The sequence below is a fragment of the Gossypium arboreum genome, chromosome 12 (genome assembly GCF_025698485.1).
Source record: "Gossypium arboreum isolate Shixiya-1 chromosome 12, ASM2569848v2, whole genome shotgun sequence".
Classification (NCBI taxonomy): Eukaryota; Viridiplantae; Streptophyta; class Magnoliopsida; order Malvales; family Malvaceae; genus Gossypium; species Gossypium arboreum.
In genome coordinates this window covers 106,463,740-106,485,851 of record NC_069081.1, presented here as the reverse complement: position 1 = coordinate 106,485,851, position 22,112 = coordinate 106,463,740, and the positions used below count along the sequence as shown (strand labels likewise).

General features: G+C 33.5%; 2 protein-coding genes across 2 annotated transcripts; both read right to left on the bottom strand.

The window, feature by feature from the left end:
- Nucleotides 1-17,483: 17,483 nt before the first annotated feature.
- LOC108454425 (pentatricopeptide repeat-containing protein At4g14170) lies at nucleotides 17,484-19,128 on the bottom strand. Its single transcript, XM_017752887.2, has one exon. It carries the CDS (start codon nucleotides 19,126-19,128, stop codon nucleotides 17,692-17,694), a length of 1,437 nt encoding a protein of 478 aa, XP_017608376.1. The 3' UTR covers nucleotides 17,484-17,691.
- Nucleotides 19,129-19,233: 105 nt separating this feature from the next.
- On the bottom strand, nucleotides 19,234-22,024 carry LOC108454436 (leucoanthocyanidin reductase-like). The gene is given in 5 exon segments (NM_001330013.1): nucleotides 19,234-19,801; nucleotides 19,910-20,113; nucleotides 21,267-21,504; nucleotides 21,586-21,726; nucleotides 21,803-22,024. Coding segments are annotated over 5 exon segments (1,056 nt in total). The 5' UTR covers nucleotides 21,995-22,024; the 3' UTR covers nucleotides 19,234-19,520.
- Nucleotides 22,025-22,112: the final 88 nt, after the last annotated feature.

Genomic DNA, 22,112 nt, shown 5'->3' with positions numbered 1-22,112 from the left:
TTTCTTCTTGTGCTTCTTCTACCATCATCACCAACCTTGTTATCTCATATGTTTTTCCCTTTCCTCTTTTTTAATTTATTAATAAATAAATAAATAACGAGCGAAGAAATGGAGAAAGGAGAGAGATATTAGAAAGAAAACCCTAACGAGCCTGCCTGGTATGTTCTAATTTATGCACCACACAAAGAGATTGTTTTAATATAATTTAATTGTTGATATTTTATACGACTGTCTTTTTCCTTCCTTCCCTGGTTTTTGAATGAATATTATATTAAAGACTGGTCTGATCCATTATTATCTATGTAGTTTCATGGTTAAAATATATATAGAAAGTTTCTATCAGGACTTATTTTTCTTAATTAATGTAAAATAAATAAAAAGTGTTAATGTCTTAAATACGAATGACATTGATTTTTGATAATTAGATGATGCGTATACACTTATTCTCTATACAACTTATTATCTATACTATTACAAACTTCCCTACTAGTATCATTTTTAATTATTCTATTACATCTTAATAACAAATCATATCATATCATCTTTGATTTTATTTGCTTATACTTTACTGATTATGTATAAGATAATAATTTATAATCTAAATCTTATTAATATTTAGTCCATTATCAATAAAATTTTTAGATTTCACAAGCATGATCATAAATTCACAAATGTTATATAAAGATTTAATATATTATTTTAAAAGAATACAAGATTGTTTGTGAAATTAAAAAAAAAAACACTAAATACTAACTCTTATTATAATGATATTTTTATATTTTCATGTTTTATATAAAATATTCAAATAAAACATCTAAAATCATTACTTAAAATAAAACCAAAATATCTAGGTTGAAAGTCAAAATTTATGAAGATTTGTACCACCTGTAATCTAATTGATGATTGAATCTTTTATAAGTATATACATTTATATACAAGAAATTCTAAATGTGTTTTTTTATAAATATTTTAATATAATGTAATACCAAATAATATCTTTTTAAAATTTTGGTGGTAGAGTTTTTTCAACTATAGTTCCTTAACTGATATGTATATCTGGTCTTGTCTAAAGTGTAGTCTTTTGACATCATAGTCGGAATATTAAAAATAACACATATTTTTAATTTGTATTTAAAATAAACAAAAGATAAATAAGTGGAAATGTAAAAGTTTTATTAATAACTATTAAATTATTATTTTCTACGCTTGTCAGTGAAATTTTAAACTGTTAAAATAATATTACTCATCTCATTTAATGATTAAAAGTTTAAGAATTAAAAATATATATATACACGTGAATTGAGTTTTAGTTAGGTTGGTATCGATATTATTATCAGTGCAAGAGGACATGGGTTCGAGTGCACTAAAGTGAATTATTCTCTACTTAAGGGTTGAAGAAAATTATAAATAATTTTAATTATTGTATAAAAAATAGATATAATAAAAATTAGTAAATGGATTTCCATTTTTCTTTACAAAAGAAGTAGGAGTAGTAATAACAATAAAATAACAAAATAATAATGATTTTTATCAAATTAATGGTAGATTTGAATAGACAACGTATTTATTTATAATTAATATAAAAATAACAGTGACAATAAAATTACATATTATAACATAAGATAAGAAATAAATTAAATACATGTCTAAATTCACCCTAAATTTAGTTGGCTGTAACTTGAAAGTCATATATTACACGTATGTATGTGTATATGACAGCACGGTGGTCAGTTTTTTGCTGTCCAATAGTACATTATCTGCAGGAAATGGTTTTTTTTCTTTTTATAATGAAACTTTATTTAATTTACAATTTTATATATGAATTTTAATTTAATATAATTATGTATATATAATTTTGATTCTGTTTTAAATTTATATATAAAAATTTAATTTTAATTTAATTGTATATATTTAAAGAAATATAAATATAAATATTAATTTTATATTAGATAAATATAATTATTTAGATATGAAATATGTAGATGTAAAATGATGATATATCGATATTAATATTAGTGGGTTATGAAAATTAAATCAAATAAACATTTCATGTATAATATTGCACAAAATTAAAATTTATATATAAACATTACACATTATATTAAAGTTGATGTATAGTTTAAATTTATCCCTTTGATAATTTGAAATATATCTTTAAATTTGTTTAATTGGGTTAATGGCTTTGGCTTTCTACAAATTTTCATAATAGAATTGATTTATATTTATTTTGATAAAGTTGTTTAGATTTTTATTTGTAAATTATGTAATAATTTATTTTAATTATATATATATATGCAATAAAATGAAAAGTATAAATATTAGTACAAGTAGAAATATTTAAAACTCTGAATCATTGATTGTTGAATTCAAGCTTGTGAGCTGGTGTAAAGAAGTGCATAAAAAATTACTCAAGTTGCAATTATGCTAGCTGGCCAAATTCTCTACCCGCCCGGAGCATGCAGTGAGTTAAATCTAAATAAACTCAGATGACTTGATTCATATTTAGCCTAAACCATGATGAGTTGAGACACATACGAACAATTATCCGATCTGGCTAGCTTTTCAAAAAGAAAATCTATTATACCATCCAAGCTCCAACATAAAATTGATGAAGGTAGAGAGGTATAATAATAAAGATAATATAGAGGGTTATAGAGTCAGTGATAGAAGCATAAGATATAGAGCATATAGGGTTGTGGGTGTACGAGTAGAGTAGAACAGCCCTATTTGAAGGTTGAAGCAAATGCATGCAGGTGCCAGTTTTGTGGGGGGAGGGGGGGGGGAATCAAACAGCTTTTTCTCATGCTAGGTTGATAAAAGAAGACTGTTGTGGTCAACTAAAATTAAGACAGGTTTTAAGTATAATGAGACGGAGCTGAAATATTGCTGCGTAAATTGAAGACAGCCGCTGGTGAACATGTACTATAAACAACTGTTGCACCATGTTATTATATATATTCGGAGCAGGAACTTTGCATTTGTCCCCTGCCTTTCCCTTCTTTCACCTTATATCTTGATTCCTGGGTCTAACTAAAACAGCAGGGCAGCTAGGATGAATGCAACTTCTAACTTACTAATATTATTTCCCAATATACTCAATCTCAATGACTTAACCCTCACAGGCCCAGCTAATGTACGTATGGAGTTGTTGAAATTTCCATTTGTTTAGATATCAGTGGGAAAGATACATCGCTACCAAGGGCTGGGAATGGATAGAACCAACGAAATAGAAAGTGGGTTTGTGAATTGTTAGTGGGTATACACACACATATCTTTAAATACAAATAAACCTTTATTTTATGTGCAAAATTATAGGAGTACAGTTGGTGTGTACCAAATATAATTAGTATTTTAGAAAAATTGAAATGAACTAAAGTCGAGAAAAGAAAAATAAAGTATAGTATATACATGTCACTAAGGGCATAACCAGGCAGGACAAATAAATCAATGATCAGTCAACATAAGATACAGAAAACAAAAGCCACGCAGGCCATGATTTCAATTCGGAGTAAGCATTCCGTCCATTCGGTATATCAGAATAAATTAAATTAATCTGAGCTGCTTATAATTTTGTCTTCTTTTTTTCAATTTAGTATGTTACTTTTAATTTTATTTTTATTTCAAGTTCATTATAAAATATTAAAAATTAAATCAAACAATCTTAATCAACTCAAAAATATTTATTTCCGTACACGACCAAGATACAATTTCTATGTCTTCTATATCAATTTGATTTTTTATATATTAAATAATAAAATTAAAATGAATATCATAAAAAATTTAAATTATCAATATGTGTTTTAAATATTAATGGGTATTAGATTTTAAATTTTAATGGGTTCGGGCTTTTAAGAGTATTAAGTTTTAATAAGTATTTTAGTTTAAGGTTTAAATTTAGATTTGGATATGTAAATAGATTATAAATTTTTGGCCTTATGAATCATGGCATTTGGTTGGTTTAAAATGTCAAAACTAAAAATCAACTAAATAAATCAATTAAATTGAATATAAAAATCAATTAAATAAAAAACAGAATAAATTGTGAAAACTTGACTTTTTGATTTGGTTCACTTTAGTTTTCGATTTTAGAATTTTTATTTTTATTTTATTTTTTGTACACATCTCTAATTTCAATCCTTCATAATTGGTAGAATTCAATATATATATGTATATATATATTAATGACCATAAAATTTATAGATCATGCTTAAAAGTCATAACTTGAATGGGAAGAGAGCGCTCCAAATAAACAAAAGAAAAATCTTCCCTTCTATTAAAAGCATTAGATAAGCGTAACGTGGCCTGAGTCCGGAACCCATGTCCATCACCTTCACGATGAACTCTTAAAATCTCCTCTTTTCTTCAAAGTTGCTTGAGCACTTGGGAGCAAAGCAAGACAACCATACAAAAGGACAAGAGCAACAAAAGGATAATATCAGCATACTCCTTTAGAAAAAGACACTTGAAGAAAACAAACGTCCAAAAGACACTAATATAACTAGTAATTTTTTAAGATAAGAATGAAGAAGTTAGTATACATTATTGGTGGTGGGAATACCTTTTATTTGTATTAGACTTGTAATAATTTTATTTAAATATTAATTATAATTATTATATTTTTCTTCTCTTAGATCACGATAAAAGTCCTAAAACTAGAACTAGGGAAGAAAAATATAATAATTATAATTAATATTTAAATTTAAAAAATTATTAATATTTCTTCATAAATTTAAAAAAATTCACTTAGTGAAAAGGTGTCATGATTTTGTTTACTGACAGTGTGTGAGACTCATGCACTACCAATACATCAAATATTATTTCATTCTAAAATGTATCTTTTCAATGTATCAATTCTAATTATTTATTTATTTTTGAGAATAATGTTTAATACACCCTTTATGCATGAGACTCCTGCACCATCAGTGAACAATTACAGGATGTTGTGCCATCATCTCTTAATGGTGTTATAAAAAAAAAAAATAGACTATTTGACATAATCGAAGTTCAAGGATTAATCTGGACAAAAAAAATATTCAAGGACAATGTTAAAAAAAGTTACCAAACTCAGGGACTAAATGTTATTTTATCCAAACAAAAAGTAGTGAATTTACAAATGAAGGATAATTAATTTTAATTATGTATAAAAATTTTCAACATTTATTTATATTTATAAGCTCACTATTTCTTTTCTCATTGCAAAATATTTTGATATGATTCATTGATTGTGTATATGGAATTCATATACTAACATAGCGGTGCATCCAATATCGGATAATGTTGCCATAATGTAAGAGACGTTGCATTATTCCATAAGAAGAAAGGGAAATCTAGTGCTGTAGGGTGGAAAATTGATCTTGCAAAGGCGTATGATAAATTGAGTTGGAGCTTTTTAGAGTAAACCTTGGTGGAAATTGGGCTTAACCGCAATTTTCTTTCTTTGATTAGGAGTTGTATGCGTTCCAGTATCTTTAGAGTGGTGTGGAATGGAGAAATGTCTGATTCTTTTAAGCCATCAAGAGGGATCCATTAGGGTAATAATTCTCTCCATAACTTTTTATTTTTGGTATGGGGAGACTCTCGCATTTAATTTAGAGCTATATTACGACTAAGCTATGGCAATCAATTAGTTGAAAAGGTTTGCTAGTATCACATTTATTCTTTGCAGATGATCTTTTTTTTTCATGTCTACAATGAATGATCTGATTGTGTCCGTTAAGAAATTCTTATCGAGGTCCAACCTATGGTATTCTTGTCTCTTCAAATATCAATAATCTACAAGCTAGAAAGATTAGTCACTTCTTCGGCATTTCGCTTATAAGAAACTTGGAGAAATATCTAGGTGTTTCCCTCATGGCCTCATCCATGGTTGTGTGAGGAAGAAAATATACTAGTATTTAGTGGAGAAAATGCAAGATCATCTTGCTAATCAGAAAGAGAATCATCTTTCATTGGCAAGCCGAAATATTCTGGTTAAAGTTTCGACTACCCCAATACCTCTTTATACTATGAAAACTTCACTACTTTCGCGTATGTGATAAGTGTTAAAAATCACATGTTTTAACTTTATTCTTAACACATTTTTAGGTGATTATCTAATGTTAATTGTGAATTTTATACTCAGTATCCTTTAAACTCATGTTTTGATGCTTAATAGAGCACTTGGGAGTGAAAGGAGTAAAAAACGAGCGAAAATCGAAACGTCGGTCCAAGCTTCAAGGGCTACATTAGCTGAGTCATTTCACAAGGCCAGATCACATGGGCTTGTGGTAAGCCGTGTTGATTTCACGAGATTGTGCACTGAACAGCAGAAACTCGTGATTTTTAAGTTTTGGAGGCATTCTAAGACGTATATATGAAAACTGATAATACTCTAAAATGACGTGTTTTTATATATTAATCATGTGTTTATTTTGAGCTTGAGCCTACTAATTTGAGCTATTTATGTTTTTTTATCTTTTAGGGACTCAATTGGAGGCAAAAAGTAAATTCAAGGGAAAAAGCGTCAATTCGGAGATTAAATGGGCCAATATGCAACGTGGGACAATTATGGTGCCAAAAGTGCGAACATGGAAGGCACAAGGACTTAAAAGCAAATAGAAGAGATTTTATTTTGGAAGACTCTATTTTATTTTATTCTATTAGGATAATTAATATTAAGATAATTATTAGGATTATTCAAATTTAGGATTTTATTTTAATTATCTTTGTTTATCTTTAATTAAATGTATTTATCTTTTTAGAATTTAAGTTCAATTAGACTATCTCCCTAGCACTATAAATAGGGGGTGAAGTGACTCTATTTGGAGGATCTTTTTCTGTAAACACTCTCCCCAAAAAGTCTTTTGTTCTTTCATATTTCTTTTCAATAAAATTTCTTTTTCCATATTTTTATTTATTTTCTTTCCCACAATTATCATGAGCCACTAAAACCCTTCTAGCCAAAAGTTGTCAATATTTCCCCAAAAAAGGTTCTTGAAGCCTAGAATCCGTACTTAGCCTTCTCGCCAAGTATTCATCGTTTCTCAAGACTATGGGTCGACGCTCCGTCCATGGCCCTTAAGTAAGCAAGCATATGCAAAGGCGGCCGCTTTGTATGTTTTGGAAGGATTGCATAGTCGGTTCGTTAACTTACTGCGTCAGAGGTTGGCGAGCCAAAGAAACAAAATGGCGTAGGATTCGCCATTGAGAAGCGTTGATCTAGCATAGATTACTGGCTAGAGTCAGGTTCCCTAAAAATCGTAAGTCTAATCTTTGGAGCTGGTGGTCGTAGGCGTCCTCTTCCACTATAACTGGCTTACTCGAGTCGAGAAGGATCATCCAAAAGCCAAGGATTGAGCCCAAGGCGGAATGAGACAACCGGAGGCTAGAACTTTCCCATAAGAATTTCTTTTCACTTAAAACTCTCTTTATTATTTTTATTATTTTCGTAATCATAATTTCAGTAAACTATAAACTTTGTTTTTATTTTATTTTCGCTTCCAAAATCAATTCTTAAAATCTGTTTTTTTTTTATTTTTTTCTAGTAACGCAGGTTTTCTTGGGCACGATTCTGCCTAGGATTTCGAGAAACAAGCATTCGTTTAATCCGGTCCCCGAGGATTCGACCCTACTCCCTTTCTCGTTCTTTTTCTATTTTTATTATTTTACAGGAATAGGTTATTTTTAGTGCTCTCAACGACCGCATCAAATTTTGGCGCTGATGTCGGGATCTAACAACATACTAATCTTGTTTTTCTTTGTTTTCTATGACCAGATCTGCCGGTACTCTTGCGTTCGACTCGTAAATCGAAAAGATTGTAAAGCTAATCGAAAGGATACAAAACTAAGGAAAAAGCGAAATGGTGGTTGGAACTCAAAGCAATCCACCGCCGTAAATTAGAATCGACGACGAAGTAGAGTCTAGGTTAACGAAAACCCTACTCAAACGTTAGAAAGTAAAGAAGAAGAAGTCGATTCCCAAGAAGTGCTGAACACTAGGGTTGACGAAAACCCTAATTTAACACCTCAACTTATGGCTCGACAATTGCAATCTGGTCAAGCGCCAAACAGTAACAACCGCCACTATGCATTGCGTATCCTACTATGGATACTAATTTTGAATTAAAGTCAGGCTTGATTCAGCTACTGCCAACTTTCCGTGGGTTACAAAATGAAAACCCCCATAAGCATTTAAAAGAATTCCATATGGTTTGTTTGAGTATGAAACTTCAGGGGGTAACTGAGGATCAAATTAAATTGCGCGCTTTTCCTTTTTCCCTAGCAGATTCAGCGAGGGAATGATTATTTTATTTACCTCCTGGATCCATTATAACTTGGGCTAATCTATCTCGTTTATTCCTTAACAGGTTTTTCCCTGCATCACGAGCGGCTGAGTTAAGAAGAGAAATCGTGGGCATAAGGCAAAAAGACGCAGAGACTCTATACGACTATTGGGAGTGAATTAAGAAGTTGTGTGCAAGTTGCCCATAACACGATATAACGGAACAGTCTTTGCTCCAGTACTTTTATGAAGGCTTGAAACCCATGGAGATGAATATGGTAGATGCCGCGAGTGGAGGAGCGTTAGTCAACATGACTCCACAACAAGAAAGAGACTTAATCTCCACAATGGTGCGAATTCTCGGCAATTTCGAGCCAATCCTCGAACCCCTAGAAGGGTTCACCACTAAGTAATTCTACCATTGAAGATAGACTTGATAGACTTACTAATATTGTGAATTCCCTTGTGACAGAAAAATCAAAACCAGCCCGAGTATGTGGAATATGTGCTACACCTGAATATACGAGTGATGCGTGCCCTAGTCTGTGTGACGATTCTATGGCCCATTTAGATGCTGTGGGAAATTTTCCTGGGCCACCACAAAGACGATACGACCCTTACGCCAATACCTACAACCCAGGATGGAAGGACAACCCTAATTTTAGTTATGGGGCTAATCCACGATATAACCGACCATACCAAAATCGAGCCCCCAACAATGCAAGATTCGTAATTCTTTAGAAACTTTGGTCAATAAATTAGCAACTAATGTCCTTGATTTTCAACAAGAAACTCTCAATTTCAAAGAGAAATGAAGGGTTTTCAGCAGAAAACGAAGCATCCATAAGGAGTTGACCATATCAATTGAGAAATTAAACTCTCAAGGAAGCGCCATCACAAATGTAACCAAACCCGAGGCGTAATGCGAATGCGAGAGCGTTACGAACCGGAAAGATCTCGGAACCGTTCTCGGCAAGAATCTTGGTCAAGAAATCGCCCAGGAAACTCCAGGAAACGACGAACAGATCCGAACGAAACCCCCACTGCCGAAAATCCAACCTCCATTCCCAAAACGATTAAATCAGTGTTGAAAAAGTAAGGAAGACAAGGAGATCCTCGAAACATTCAGGAATGTTGAGATCAACTTACCACTGTTAGATGCTATTAGACAGATTCCACGGTATACCAAGTTCCTCAAAGAACTTTGCACCAACAAACGAAAACTAACAGGTAATGAAAAGGTAAGTGTTGGTGAGAATGTTTCATGATTCTACAAATGAAAAATGCTTGGTTAAATGCAAAGATAGGGGTATGTTCGCTATTCCATGCAAAATTGGCCATTTGGGAATTAAGAAGGCTATGTGTGATCTAGGGGCTTCCATAAATGTAATGCCTTATTCTATTTATGAATCACTTAATGCGGGTTTTTTGACAAAGACAGGTGTTACCATTCAGTTGGCAAACAGGTCTATTGTGCATCCCGAAGGTGTCCTCGAGGACGTATTAGTCAAAGTCAATTGCCTTATCTTCCCTGCAGATTTTTATGTGATAAAAATAGAGGAGGATAACACTCCTAGGTCTTCAGACATCTTGTTGGGGCGACCTTTCCTTAGTACTGCGAATACTAAGATTGATGTTCGAAGCGGAACCCTCACGATGGAGTTTGACGGGGAGATTGTAAAGTTTAACGTTTATGGCACTATTAGTCACCCAAGTGAAGTCTTGGACGAACTGTGTCGACATAATTGACTCATCAAGAGAAAAACTTTTGAGTCATCTTATGGAGATAAACCAAAATGATGTTTGATGATTTTGAATCATTAATAAATTATTGGCTCCTATGGATACTAAACTTCTACCTTACATTGTGCGGGCACCGGATCCAAAATTAAAACCACTTCTCGGCGTTTCAAATTCACATTTTGGAGAATGATGAGACCATTGCTTACTTAAAGGGATCAACCCTTGGAGGAAAATACGGAACCAAAGAAAGAGGCGCAAGGACGATTAAACCCAAATATGGTGGGCGTGTTAAAAATGAGAATTTCAAGCTCATAAGAACAAAAGAATTCATTTGGAACAGCCCAAGATTAGTTGAGGCGTCAAGCTAGCGACGTTAAACAAGCGCTTGTTGGGAGGCAACCCAATCTTTATTTTTATTTTTATTTTATTTATTATTTTCCTTTATTTTATTTTATTATTTATTATTTATAATTTTATTTTATTTTATTTTAGTTAAATATTAATAAATTTCTCTTCTTCCATCTAGGTGAAATGGAGCGAAAATACGAAGAAAAAAAAAGACAGAAAGTGTGCACCAAAACAACCCTATCTATGGTACCAAATAGTTCTATTCCAGCCCAAAATGTCATATCCCTGCTGCCAAACAGTTCTATTCCAGCCCAGAATGTCATATCTCTGCAGCCAAACAGTCCTATTTCAGCCTTAGAATCCCCAAAACCTGCAGCCAAACACCCCTTTTCAGCAAATAAAACCCCCAAACCTTACATTTTTTTTCCCCAAAATTCTCCATAACCGCCGACTCCTTTCTCCTCCACCACCCACCGCCGATTTCTTAGCCACCATGGTGAGAACCTGAAGCTGAACCGCCGTTGCCACGTCACCCATCCCGTCTCAACCTCTTGCCGTTTCGCCATCTTTTTCTCCACCGTGTGCGCCTACTGACGGTAACTACATGGGGAGTTTTTCTAAAAAAATTTTTTTCTCCTCCTATTTGTTTTCCTTTTACTTTCACATCGAGGACTATGTGTTTTAAGTGGGGGGAGGCATTCTTCGTTGTTATTATCTGCTATTTTTGCTGTCATATTGTTGTTGCTGCTGTTTTGTGCTCGTTTCTGCCTATTTATTTTAAGAATATCTTGCTGCTTTTCATGCCCAAGATTTTACCAGGAATTGCCTACGTTTAACTTTCATGCATGATTCTTACCTTCTAGGGAAGTTATGATTTTTCCCATAATTGATTCCATCTCCACTGTTTTATTTTTATTAGGCTAAAAATAATTGTGATTAATAGGGTTAATTCTATCTTGCTTTTCGTAAAATTGATCAAGTTTAATATAAAGTGAACACTTAAAATGATTGCATGCTTAATTAATGTTCATGGCTATTAGGTGATTATTAAAATTTATTTTTGACACTTAAATTTTTTTCTTTCCTGAGTTCTCAAGAATTTTAAATATCGTTTAATTTTTAATAAATGTTTTCCATGGTTATGAGTATGACTTAGATCGTGGATCGATCGAGTAACCGGGTAGGGTGCTTAGGTTGTCATTCTACTTGGCGTCAAAAGGTTGTGTGACGTGACAAGTAAAACTCCGCTAGCCGAGGTTATGAGTATGGCTCAAATCGTGGATCGATCGAGTAACCGGGGTAGGGTGCTTGGGTTGTCATTCTACTTGCGTCAAAAGGTTGTGTGACGTGTTGGGTAAAACTCCGCTAACCGAAATAAATAATTTTAGGAGTATGTTAATGAGTAACCGGTGGGGTGCTTGGGTTGTCATCTCTTTTCGCGTCAAAAGGTTTAATATATTCCTAAGTAAATAAATAATAATAAATTTTAAAAAAATCAAAAAATCAAACAAGGAAAAAAAAAAAAGAAGAAAAAAAGAAGTACTAATAAAGTTGCACTTCGGGGACTAAAGGAGGAAATAATTAAGGTGTCTTAGTAGGTTTGGTAATTTACCTAAATGGCATAACTCAAGTCGATCTTAATTTTTGTGTGAAATAATTGGAATACTTTTTCTGTTTTACTTAAAGCAAGCTTAGAGGTTCTTTATTTTTCATATACGTTTTTAACTAATTTTTATGAAACTTTGGAGTGGTATTTCTTTTATGGTAGAATCTAGCTTTCACAGTCGATAGGAACCATACTTGAGGGCAAGCATGGGCTAAGTAGGGGGGAATTTGATAATACTCTAAAATGACGTGTTTTATATATTAATCATGTGTTTATTTTGAGCTTGAGCCTACTAATTTGAGCTATTTATGTCTTTTTATCTTTTAGGGACTAAATTGGAGGCTAAAAGTAAATTCAAGGAAAAAGCGCCAATTCGAGATTAAATGGGCCAATATGCAACGTGGGACAAATATGGTGCCAAAAGTGTGAACATGGAAGGCACAAGGACTTAAAAGCAAATAGAAGAGATTTTATTTTAGAAGACTCTATTTTATTTTATTCTATTAGGATAATTAATATTAAGATAATTATTAGGATTATTCAAATTTAGGATTTTATTTTAATTATCTTTGTTTATCTTTAATTAAATGTATTTATCTTTTAGAATTTAAGTTCAATTAGACTATCTCCCTAGCACTATAAATAGGGGGTGAAGTGACTCTATTTGGAGGATCTTTTTCTGTAAACACTCTCCCCCAAAAGTCTTTTGTTCTTTCATATTTCTTTTCAATAAAATTTCTTTTTCCATATTTTTATTTATTTTCTTTCCCACAATTATCATGAGCCACTAAAACCCTTCTAGCCAAAAGTTGTCAATATTTCCCCAAAAAGGTTCTTGAGGCCTAGAATCCGTACTTAGCCTTCTCGCCAAGTATTCATTGTTTCTCAAGACTACTGGCCGACGCCCGTCCATGGCCCTTAAGAAGTAAGCTTTTCAAGATATGCAAAGGCGGCCGCTTTGTATGTTTTGGAAGGATTGCATAGTCGGTTCGTTAACTTACTGCGTCAGAGGTTGGCGAGCTAAAGAGACAAAATGGCGTGGGATTCGCCATTGAGAAGCGTTGATCTAGCATAGATTACTGGCTAGAGTCAGGTTCCCTAAAAATCGTAAGTCTAATCTTTGGAGCTGGTGGTCGTAGGCGTCCTCTTCCACTATAACTGGCTTACTCGAGTCGAGAAGGATCATCCAAAAGCCAAGGATTGAGCCCAAGGCGGAATGAGACAACCGGAGGCTGGAACTTTCCCATAAGAATTTCTTTTCACTTAAAACTCTCTTTATTATTTTTATTATTTTCGTAATCATAATTTCAGTAAACTTTAAACTCTATTTTTATTTTATTTTCGCTTCCAAAATCAATTCTTAAAATCTGTTTTTTTTATTTTTTTCCAGTAACGCAGGTTTTCTTGGGCACGATTTTGCCTAGGATTTCGAGAAACAAGTATTCGTATAATCCAGTCCCTGAGGATTTGACCCTACTTCCCCTTTACTATTCTTTTTCTATTTTTATTATTTTACAGGGAATAGGTTATTTTTTGTGCTCTCAACGACCGCATCAAAAACAATAAGATGATAGGAGGGAAAACAACTCAAAAAACACCATTGAAGCCGACTTTGAAGCAGATTTGCGTGAAGATTGAAGATTCCCAGTTGATTTCTTAGGAAATTATCATGAGTTTCTTTATTCCTTTCCGTTATATTGTCTCTTGGATGTTTCTATTTTTGAGCATGAACTAATTTTTTAAATACTTAGAGGAACCCTATGATGGATTCTATCATTTGATTTTTTTATGCAATAAATACTTAGTTTGTTATTCTCAATTATGTATTTTTAATTCTTGGTTTGATATTTCTAGATTATTGATCCATATTCGGTGTGCTTAAATCAAAGGTTGAATAGACCCTATTTAATATTGGATCTTGCGTAATTGAGTGGAGTTGCATGTAATCTTAGAAATAGGACGACAGAAATCTATCGGATTAGAGTCAAATCTAATAAGGTAATCCACAACACGATTCAACGCGATAATAAGGGTTTTAATTAGAAATAGATTTCAATTAATCAACCTAGAGTCAGTTGCTCTTATGCTCGAAAGAGGTGTTAGCATAATTTAAGGATTTTTATGGATCAAGGTGCTAAGTAAAGAAATTGTATAATTTAGATTAATAGTGACAGATGAAATTTTAGCGGATTCTTTTCATGCTATTGTTTAGTTTCATGGTTGTTAATCGATTATTTTCGTATTTTGTTCTTTGCCGTGTTCGTTAGTTAATTAAATTTGTTAATTTTAAGTTTTAATCAATCATTCGAATTATTCGATTAAATAATAGAAAGAAGGTAATTAATAGTACTTGTAGTCCTCGTGAGAACAATATATTTGCTCACCGTAGCTATACTATTAATTAATAAATGCACTTGCTTTAGTCAAATTTTTAATTAGTTTCGTGACCATCAATATGATATGTGATCAAATAGATCAACTTTGTCGAGGCTTCTTATGGGACTTTGCTACTAATAAGAATAGATATACTTAGTGAATTGGGAAACTATATGCAAACCAAAATGTGTTGGCGACTTGGGTTTTTGTTTTATGCGATATTGGAATCACTTATTCCTTGTAAAGAGTAGTACCTTTTTGCCCAACTTCGTTTTGCTAAATATTTCCTGAATGATGAATTTTTGAAAGTTTCTCTTATAGGTAATGTGTCAAATACTTGGCATGGTATTATGGAAACGCTCAACTCAGGGGTAACTAAGGGACTAGTAAGGATCGGACCCCCTAAAATAGAAAATTTTCCATCTAGGATCTTTAGAATTTTTAAAATTTTAAGTTAATAAAGGTAAAATTATACTTTGACTCCTCTAAAAATGATAAAAATTTGATTTAATCATTTAAAAATTATAAAGATATAGGCTATTAAAATTGTGAAATTGTATTTTTAATATCGTGAAAATTACAATTTAATTTCGGCCCCCTCTAAGAAAATTTTCTGGCTTCATCCCTGACTAAATTCCTTAAGAAAGGCATATGTTAGTGATTCAATAATGGGAATTCAATGTAGTTCTGGTTAGACTGTTGGTTGGATTTTGGTCCTTTACAATCTCTTTATGTCCAAGTGTTATCCCCATCAAAAAATTAGAAGTTTGTTCAAGAGTATTGGTCTAATAATGGTTGGGATTTTCATGCATTAAGAAATTGATTACAAGATGATATCTTGGAAAATTGTAGGCTGTAACAGCTCGATTTTGAGTGGTAACGGAACATTAATTTTGGGACTACAAATTTTTGTCGTGTCGATCGTAATTTTTATTTTTAGAATATTTATAGAGTTATTAAATTGGTATTAAAATTTTGTTTGAAAATATTAACGTTTAGATAGATAATTAAAGAAAAGGATTAAATTGAAAAAGATGCAAAAGTTGTAAAATTAAAGCAAATAAGTGATGAAATGGTTTGATTAATGCTTGAGAAAGGAATAGGGTAATAATTATACCTTAATAGGTATAGTGGGACGGCAAAATTAATGGAAAATGACAAAATAATAAGCTTTAATGGCAAATTTGTAATTTTAATGAAATTAAAACAAAATTAAGTTAAAGAAATATGTTTCTTCTTCATTTTACCATCCATAGCTGAAATTATGAAGGTTTCTTGAGCTACGAGAATCGGTGAAGTCTTTTACCTTGCATGCAAGTGTTTTCTATATTTGTTTCTTGTAATTAGTCCCAGATTATTTTTATAGTATTTTTAGAGCCTAGATGACTCGATTAAGGGACATTATGGATATATTTGAATGAAATTGGACTATGTTTGTATTAATGTACAATTTGAATGGTTTAATATTATGTTTGTCTGGTAATACTCTGTAATCTTATTCCGGCGACAGATACGGGTTAGAGATGTTACACAGACTCTACCTCCTCTCTTTTTTAGCCACCATGTGAATGAGTTGATTTGGAGCAAAACATCCAATGGGTTATTTTCTTTAAAGTTAGGTTATGATGTTCTTCTTAAGTTGGATATACCGCCAATATCCTTTTGTTAAAACCATTTGGAAAACTCGATGTCAACCATGAATACAACATTTTCTCTAGTTAGCTTAGACAGACAAGATAATGACCCATGTCAACCTTAAACTTTGACGCCATTCTTCTACTGAAAACTATAGTGTATGTGGTGCGACAACTGAGAATACTTTACATGTCTTTTGCGATTGTTCCGCGGCTAAGGAAACAGGGTAGTCTTGCTTGGTGGCAATATGGGCACGAGCTTCTTCACTTGTGATCATGTGGCATGGTTTATGTTTAATTTATGCAAGCTTGAGCCAAAGGAAGTAGGGAACATGGGGCTGGTGTACGTTGTTCTCCTATGTTTGTTGGCGTATATGGAAGTGGAGGAAGAATTTTTGCTTTCCTCGTAAGATAGTGACTGTTGAGAACAAGCTTACTAGCATCTATCGGGCCTTGCATGAATCGGACAATGTAATTGATGGTGGCAGGATAAAATCAAGAGTTGAAGCTCTCTTCGATTGGGAGAAACCAAAATACCAATTTTTGAAGTTAAAACGTCAATGGAAGCTATGGATAATCAGATATGATAGCTGATATGGTTGCAAGCGTAGGAGGAGTACTAAGGGATAATGCTGGAAATTGGCTTGGTGGTTTTCAGGCACACTGTAGGTAGGGCCGAGTAAGGAAAATTGAAAAACCAAAAATTAAAAATGTTTAGAGGATTTATTGAATGTAAATTTAAAAATGGTAATTATTTGAAATTGAACTGAAATTAATTTTTATTTAATATATTTTATTTTTATTTTTATTTTATGATATAAAATAATTTTTATATTTACAATAATGAAAATAATTTAAAAGTTTTTAGAAATACTTATGACCAAATTGTCAAATAATATTCAAAAATAATAAAACGAAGTTCATTTTGTCAAATAAATCTAAAAATTTAAAATAAAAATTAATATGAAAAATAGAAAATCGAATTATGATGAACAGTTAAAAATCTAATTCTAATTGTGGGAGCTGCAACATTGAGTTTGCAGGAATCTATCCAGGGTTGCTTATGACATGGAATACAGGGTATATAGAAATGTGTTTGTAGAGACAAATCTCTTAATTTTTGTTTCAATGATGAAATCAGGGTGTGACCTGGAGGCTGGTAGGGCGCCAAGCCCTCCCTAAAATAATTTTTTTTTTATTTAGGTATGTTAAAATTTTTAAAATTTTAAATAATAAAAATAAAAGTATACTTTAATCCTTAAAATGATAAAATTTTAATTTAATTCTTTTTAAAATTATAAACTATAAACTATTAAAATTATAAAATTACATTTTTACTATCATAAAATTATAATTTAATTTTAACCATTTAAAAGAATTTTCTAACTTCCCCCGATGTAAATTGAACTACATCCCTTCACAACACAACTTTGTCGCAGATCAAGGAGAGTCTATTGATGGAAGAAAAACTTTAGCTTGATCCTCTTTTGTAACCAAAAGAGAAATATTTAAGCGATTTTCAAGTTCCTAATATAAATTATATAATATACAAGCAAATACGTGGTCCATTACATTAATCTTGATAATAAAAAACGATGTTGGAGTGGAGAATGGGGCGGGTAGCCCATGGAAATCTATAAGGCCAACCAATTTCAGGCCCTATAAGACCCCCAACATTCTTTATCTACCTACTCGTAGGCACAGCAAAGCAACCAAAAAAACCTTCATTGTTTTGGTGAAGAAGAAAGCCATGTCTTCGACTCAATCAAGCTACAACCTGCTACTTTGGATACATTTTTCCCCTTCATTAGCTCCCTCACTTTCTCAGCTTCATCAAACTTGCTAGCAGCGGCGTATATGTTTGACAACAACACATAATAACCTGCTTTCTCTGGCTCTAGACTAATAAGTTTCTTTGCTATTCGTTCACCTACTTCAACATTATTATGAACTCGAGACCCGGCTACAATTGCTCCTAGAATGGCTGCATCAGGTTCCATAGGCATTCCTTTTATAAAATCCTCTGCCTGCTCCAAAAGCCCTGCTCTCGCCAAACAATCAACCATGCTCGCATAGTGTTTCAACTCTGGCGTCACCCCATAATCTCTCATCATTTCAAAACATGAAGTTGCTATTTCTGCTTCTCCACCATGCGCACATGCTGATAATATACCAAGAAATGTAACTTCATTGGGTTTTATCCCCTTGGCAATCATATCCTCAAAAAGTTCCAATGCAGTAGTAACATTCCCGCTCAACCCGTATCCCAATATGAGAGAGCTCCAAGAAATGACATCTGTTTGGTTCATCATATCGAAAACCCTGTGAGCATAAGTTAACATAGCACACTTTAAGTACATATCAACAATAGCATTCCCTAAATTCAATTCCATCCCCAACCACCTTCTCACACACCATCCATGAACACTCTTCCCATGCTTTAACCACCCCAATTGTCCGCACATTAAAACCAAGCTTAACATAACCACCCAATCAGGCGTAACCCCAGCAACGACCATCTCTCTAAACAATTCCAAACCCAAAGTCGGTTCCTCATGTTTTGCATATCCATCCAACATTGCCGTCCACATCACTGCATCTCTCTTTGGCATTCCATCAAATAGGACTCGCGCATAAAAAATCTTCCCAAAACTAGCATACAAGAAAACCAAAGCAGAAGCAACAAATGGACTCCTTTCGAAACCCAATTTGAGACACAACCCATGAAAAGAGACAGCTAGTTGCAACAGTCCACAACCCACACATGCCCTTAAAACAAGCGGGAGAGTGAAGTCATCAGGTCTGACATTAGAGCTCTGCCACATATGAAGAAACAAATGTATGGCTTGAAGGGGGGAATTGGAGCGGGAGAACTCGCCGATTATGATATTCCAAGAATAGATACTCCTTTGGGGCATATGAAAGAAGACGGAAAGAGAGTAAGGGACGAGGTGTTTGTACCGAGAATAAGCCAAAACAAGCCTAGAACTAAGAACAACATTGTCATAAAGCGAGGTCCTGAGCAAGCGAGCGTGAAGGTGGCGTAAATGCTTGCAGTTTGGCGAGGAGTTAATAAGGGAGAAGTAGGAGATGAGGTTGGAATTGGTTGGGCCTGAACAAGCCAATGTTGAATAAGACAGCTTCTTCAACAGAGTCTTCATTTTTGATCTGGCATTACAATGCTAATACAAGTAACTTGCCTTTATTTTGGGGGTGGGGTGGGGCGGGGGGAATTAATCATCTTGATTACTAAATGCGGGATAGTATACAAACAAGAATAAGAAAGCAAATCATTAAGGTATAAAATAAAATAGCCAGGTTGGTGTTCTTTGTTTCTTCTCCTCCTTCTGCTACACCTTCCTTTTATAGCTGGAACAGATTTTGTTTTACTAATTAGAGAGCCTTAAAGACTAAACACTCAGTCCTCTTATTCAAATACAATTTCCCTACCACAGGGTAAATAAAGGGGAATAAAGAAGTGATCACACCCATATGAAATTCTCTACATGAATGAAGTAAAGAAAAGGATAGTTTGGTGTCGATATTTTTAACGTCAAGCACATGTTGCTGTGATGGCGAAGGCTTCGACTACTGGCTTTGGGGGAGGGATTTCGTTACTTTGCTTCGTGTTTTCGTCGCTTTGCTTCATGTTTTCATCCTTCATCTTTGCTAAGAAGTCGTTGAAGCAGTCATCCAATGTTCGGAATGGCTCATTCGGGTACAGACTGCAGGCTTCGGTTTCATTCGGGCCTTCTATTGGGAAGTTGATTTGACAACCCTTTATGAAGATGTCATGGGTGAATGATGCAACAACACTCTGTGGGATAATATTCTCTGCAAATTCAAGGCAACTAATTTAGCTTAAGTAAAGAAATGCAGGGGAGAACACTACTGCTGGTCCTTTACGTCAATTAATAAGGGTGTATGATGATAATGATGGACCTGCCGCAGCCGAGAGAAGGTCTTCCTCAGTGACGGTAACTCGAGGGAGTGTTCGCCGGATTTTCCTTTCCCACAAAGCTGCAAGCTCGTTCATGTTATAGAAATTGCAGGCAGGCCTAAAATGAACTGACTTGTTCAAGGTCCTAATGTCATCAACAGTTTTCATGGTGAATTTTCCTATATCGGTGCCTGCAACAAAGTAAGCTGCACCCAGGAGGCATAAACAAAGGATTCAATAGTTGAATTCAGGGAATAGGGAAGTACTAAGCCTCCACTTAAGAACTTACAACAGTGTGGTATCACAATATATATATTAAAAGCAAGGGCTCGAAACCACAAAATATCATAAATCAACTAACAACTAACCTGTGGATGATATCCAAGTTGTTAGGACCACGCATTAACTAATTTCTTACCATCTCTTTTTCGAAAAAAGGATTGTACGGATCTCTTTTTAATTATTTAATGAGATTTAAGTAATTTTGTTCATATCATTGACGCATAATTTTAATAATTTTTTAACTTAAACTCTCAATCTTAAATCTCGAACCTTGAATCATGAACTCGAATCTTGAAACTCAAACTTAAATTCTTTAACCTAAACTCTAAACCTAAACTCAAACTTAAAATCCTAAATTTTAAACCTAAACCTAAACCCGAACCTTGAACCTTGAGCCAAAAGACTAAATTTAGGGTTTAGGATTCGAGATTTAAGTTTGGGTTCGAGTTCAAGCTTGGGGTTGGGGTTTAAGGTTTAAGGTTTAAGATTTTAAGTTCGAGTTTGGGGTTCAAAGTTCATGATTCAGGTTTAAAAAATTACCAAACTTATATATCAATGAAATAAAAAATTATTAAAATATTATTAAATAATTAGAAAATGATACAAGATAATGTAGCGCCTAAATTCATACAATCCTTTCTCCACTTGCTTATGTGTTTCGCATGGGTTTTCATTTATTTGTATAATATGTATACAATTTTCAACCTATAAACATTCAAGTTATAGTGCCAATTGAATGTATATATTTATAAATTCTAAAATTATTGTTAATATTATTAATTTATTTTTATATGAATACTATTAATTTATTTAATACTAATAATCTAATAATATTACTTTTATCATAATGTTCTCTCCTTTTCTTTTCTTTTTGACATTTTATATTAGTTTTCATATTAATGGAATAAAAAATTTCATAGTAATTTTTTTGGTATGGTATCTTCATATAGTTGGTTTTGTGAAGTACAAAGTAGAGCCATAAGAGTTGAAGCATGTAAGTACTTATAAAGATGTAGACATGACATTCTCCTGGACTAGTTAATCTTATGTGAGGTGGTAAAAGAGAAGTGTAATTACCTTTGACGCTGCCATCTCCATAGATTTCGAAATGATCCAAGGGTGGAATGACCTCGGAAGGATGCGTATTGTTGTGGTAGGGCCAAGAAGCAATGGAATTACAACAAATGTAGGTGTAGGGAATCTCCAGCTTTTCAATCAGACGCCTGACCTGACGCTTTTCCTTGTACATGGTGAGCCCAGGCTCTACTGGATCAGCTCGGTCCACATCGTGTCCAAACTCCGACGGCAAGAACCTCTGCCACCCACAAAACAACCCAAATATGTAAACCAAAAGTTCTTTTGCTTCTTTAGTGAAAGTACGTAGTAATGTAGGTACCTTAACAGTGCCGACAGAGTGAATTGCCTCAACCAAAGACAGCTGATCTAGTATTGTGGCGCCACCCAGAGCTGATATTACTATCTCAATTTGGTGCTCTTTCAGCAGTTTCACCATTAACTCCTTGTCATTTGCCAATCCCTAGAAACAACCAAGTTATAGAAGAATCTACATATAAAACGAACACAAATTTAAAACTATAACATGATATTTGTACATTCAACAGTATGGCGCCTCTGTCCTGAAGGGCTTTGGCTACTTTGTCCTTGGAATATTGGTTTCCGGAACTTGGCCTGACCAGAACATAAGTGGGTCGACCAGCATCCAAGCTAGCGTCAGCCACGAACCGACCAATAAAGCCGGTTGCTCCGACTATGAGGACACGGCCGTTAGCTACTGAGACAGTCATGGTTAGCGTTATTGCAAGATTAGATAAAGCAACTTTGGTTGAGACGTAGATTGTTGACCACGGGATTGCTACTCTATATATAGGGGGGCGCTGAGGCTGGTCCAACTACCCTTCAGGA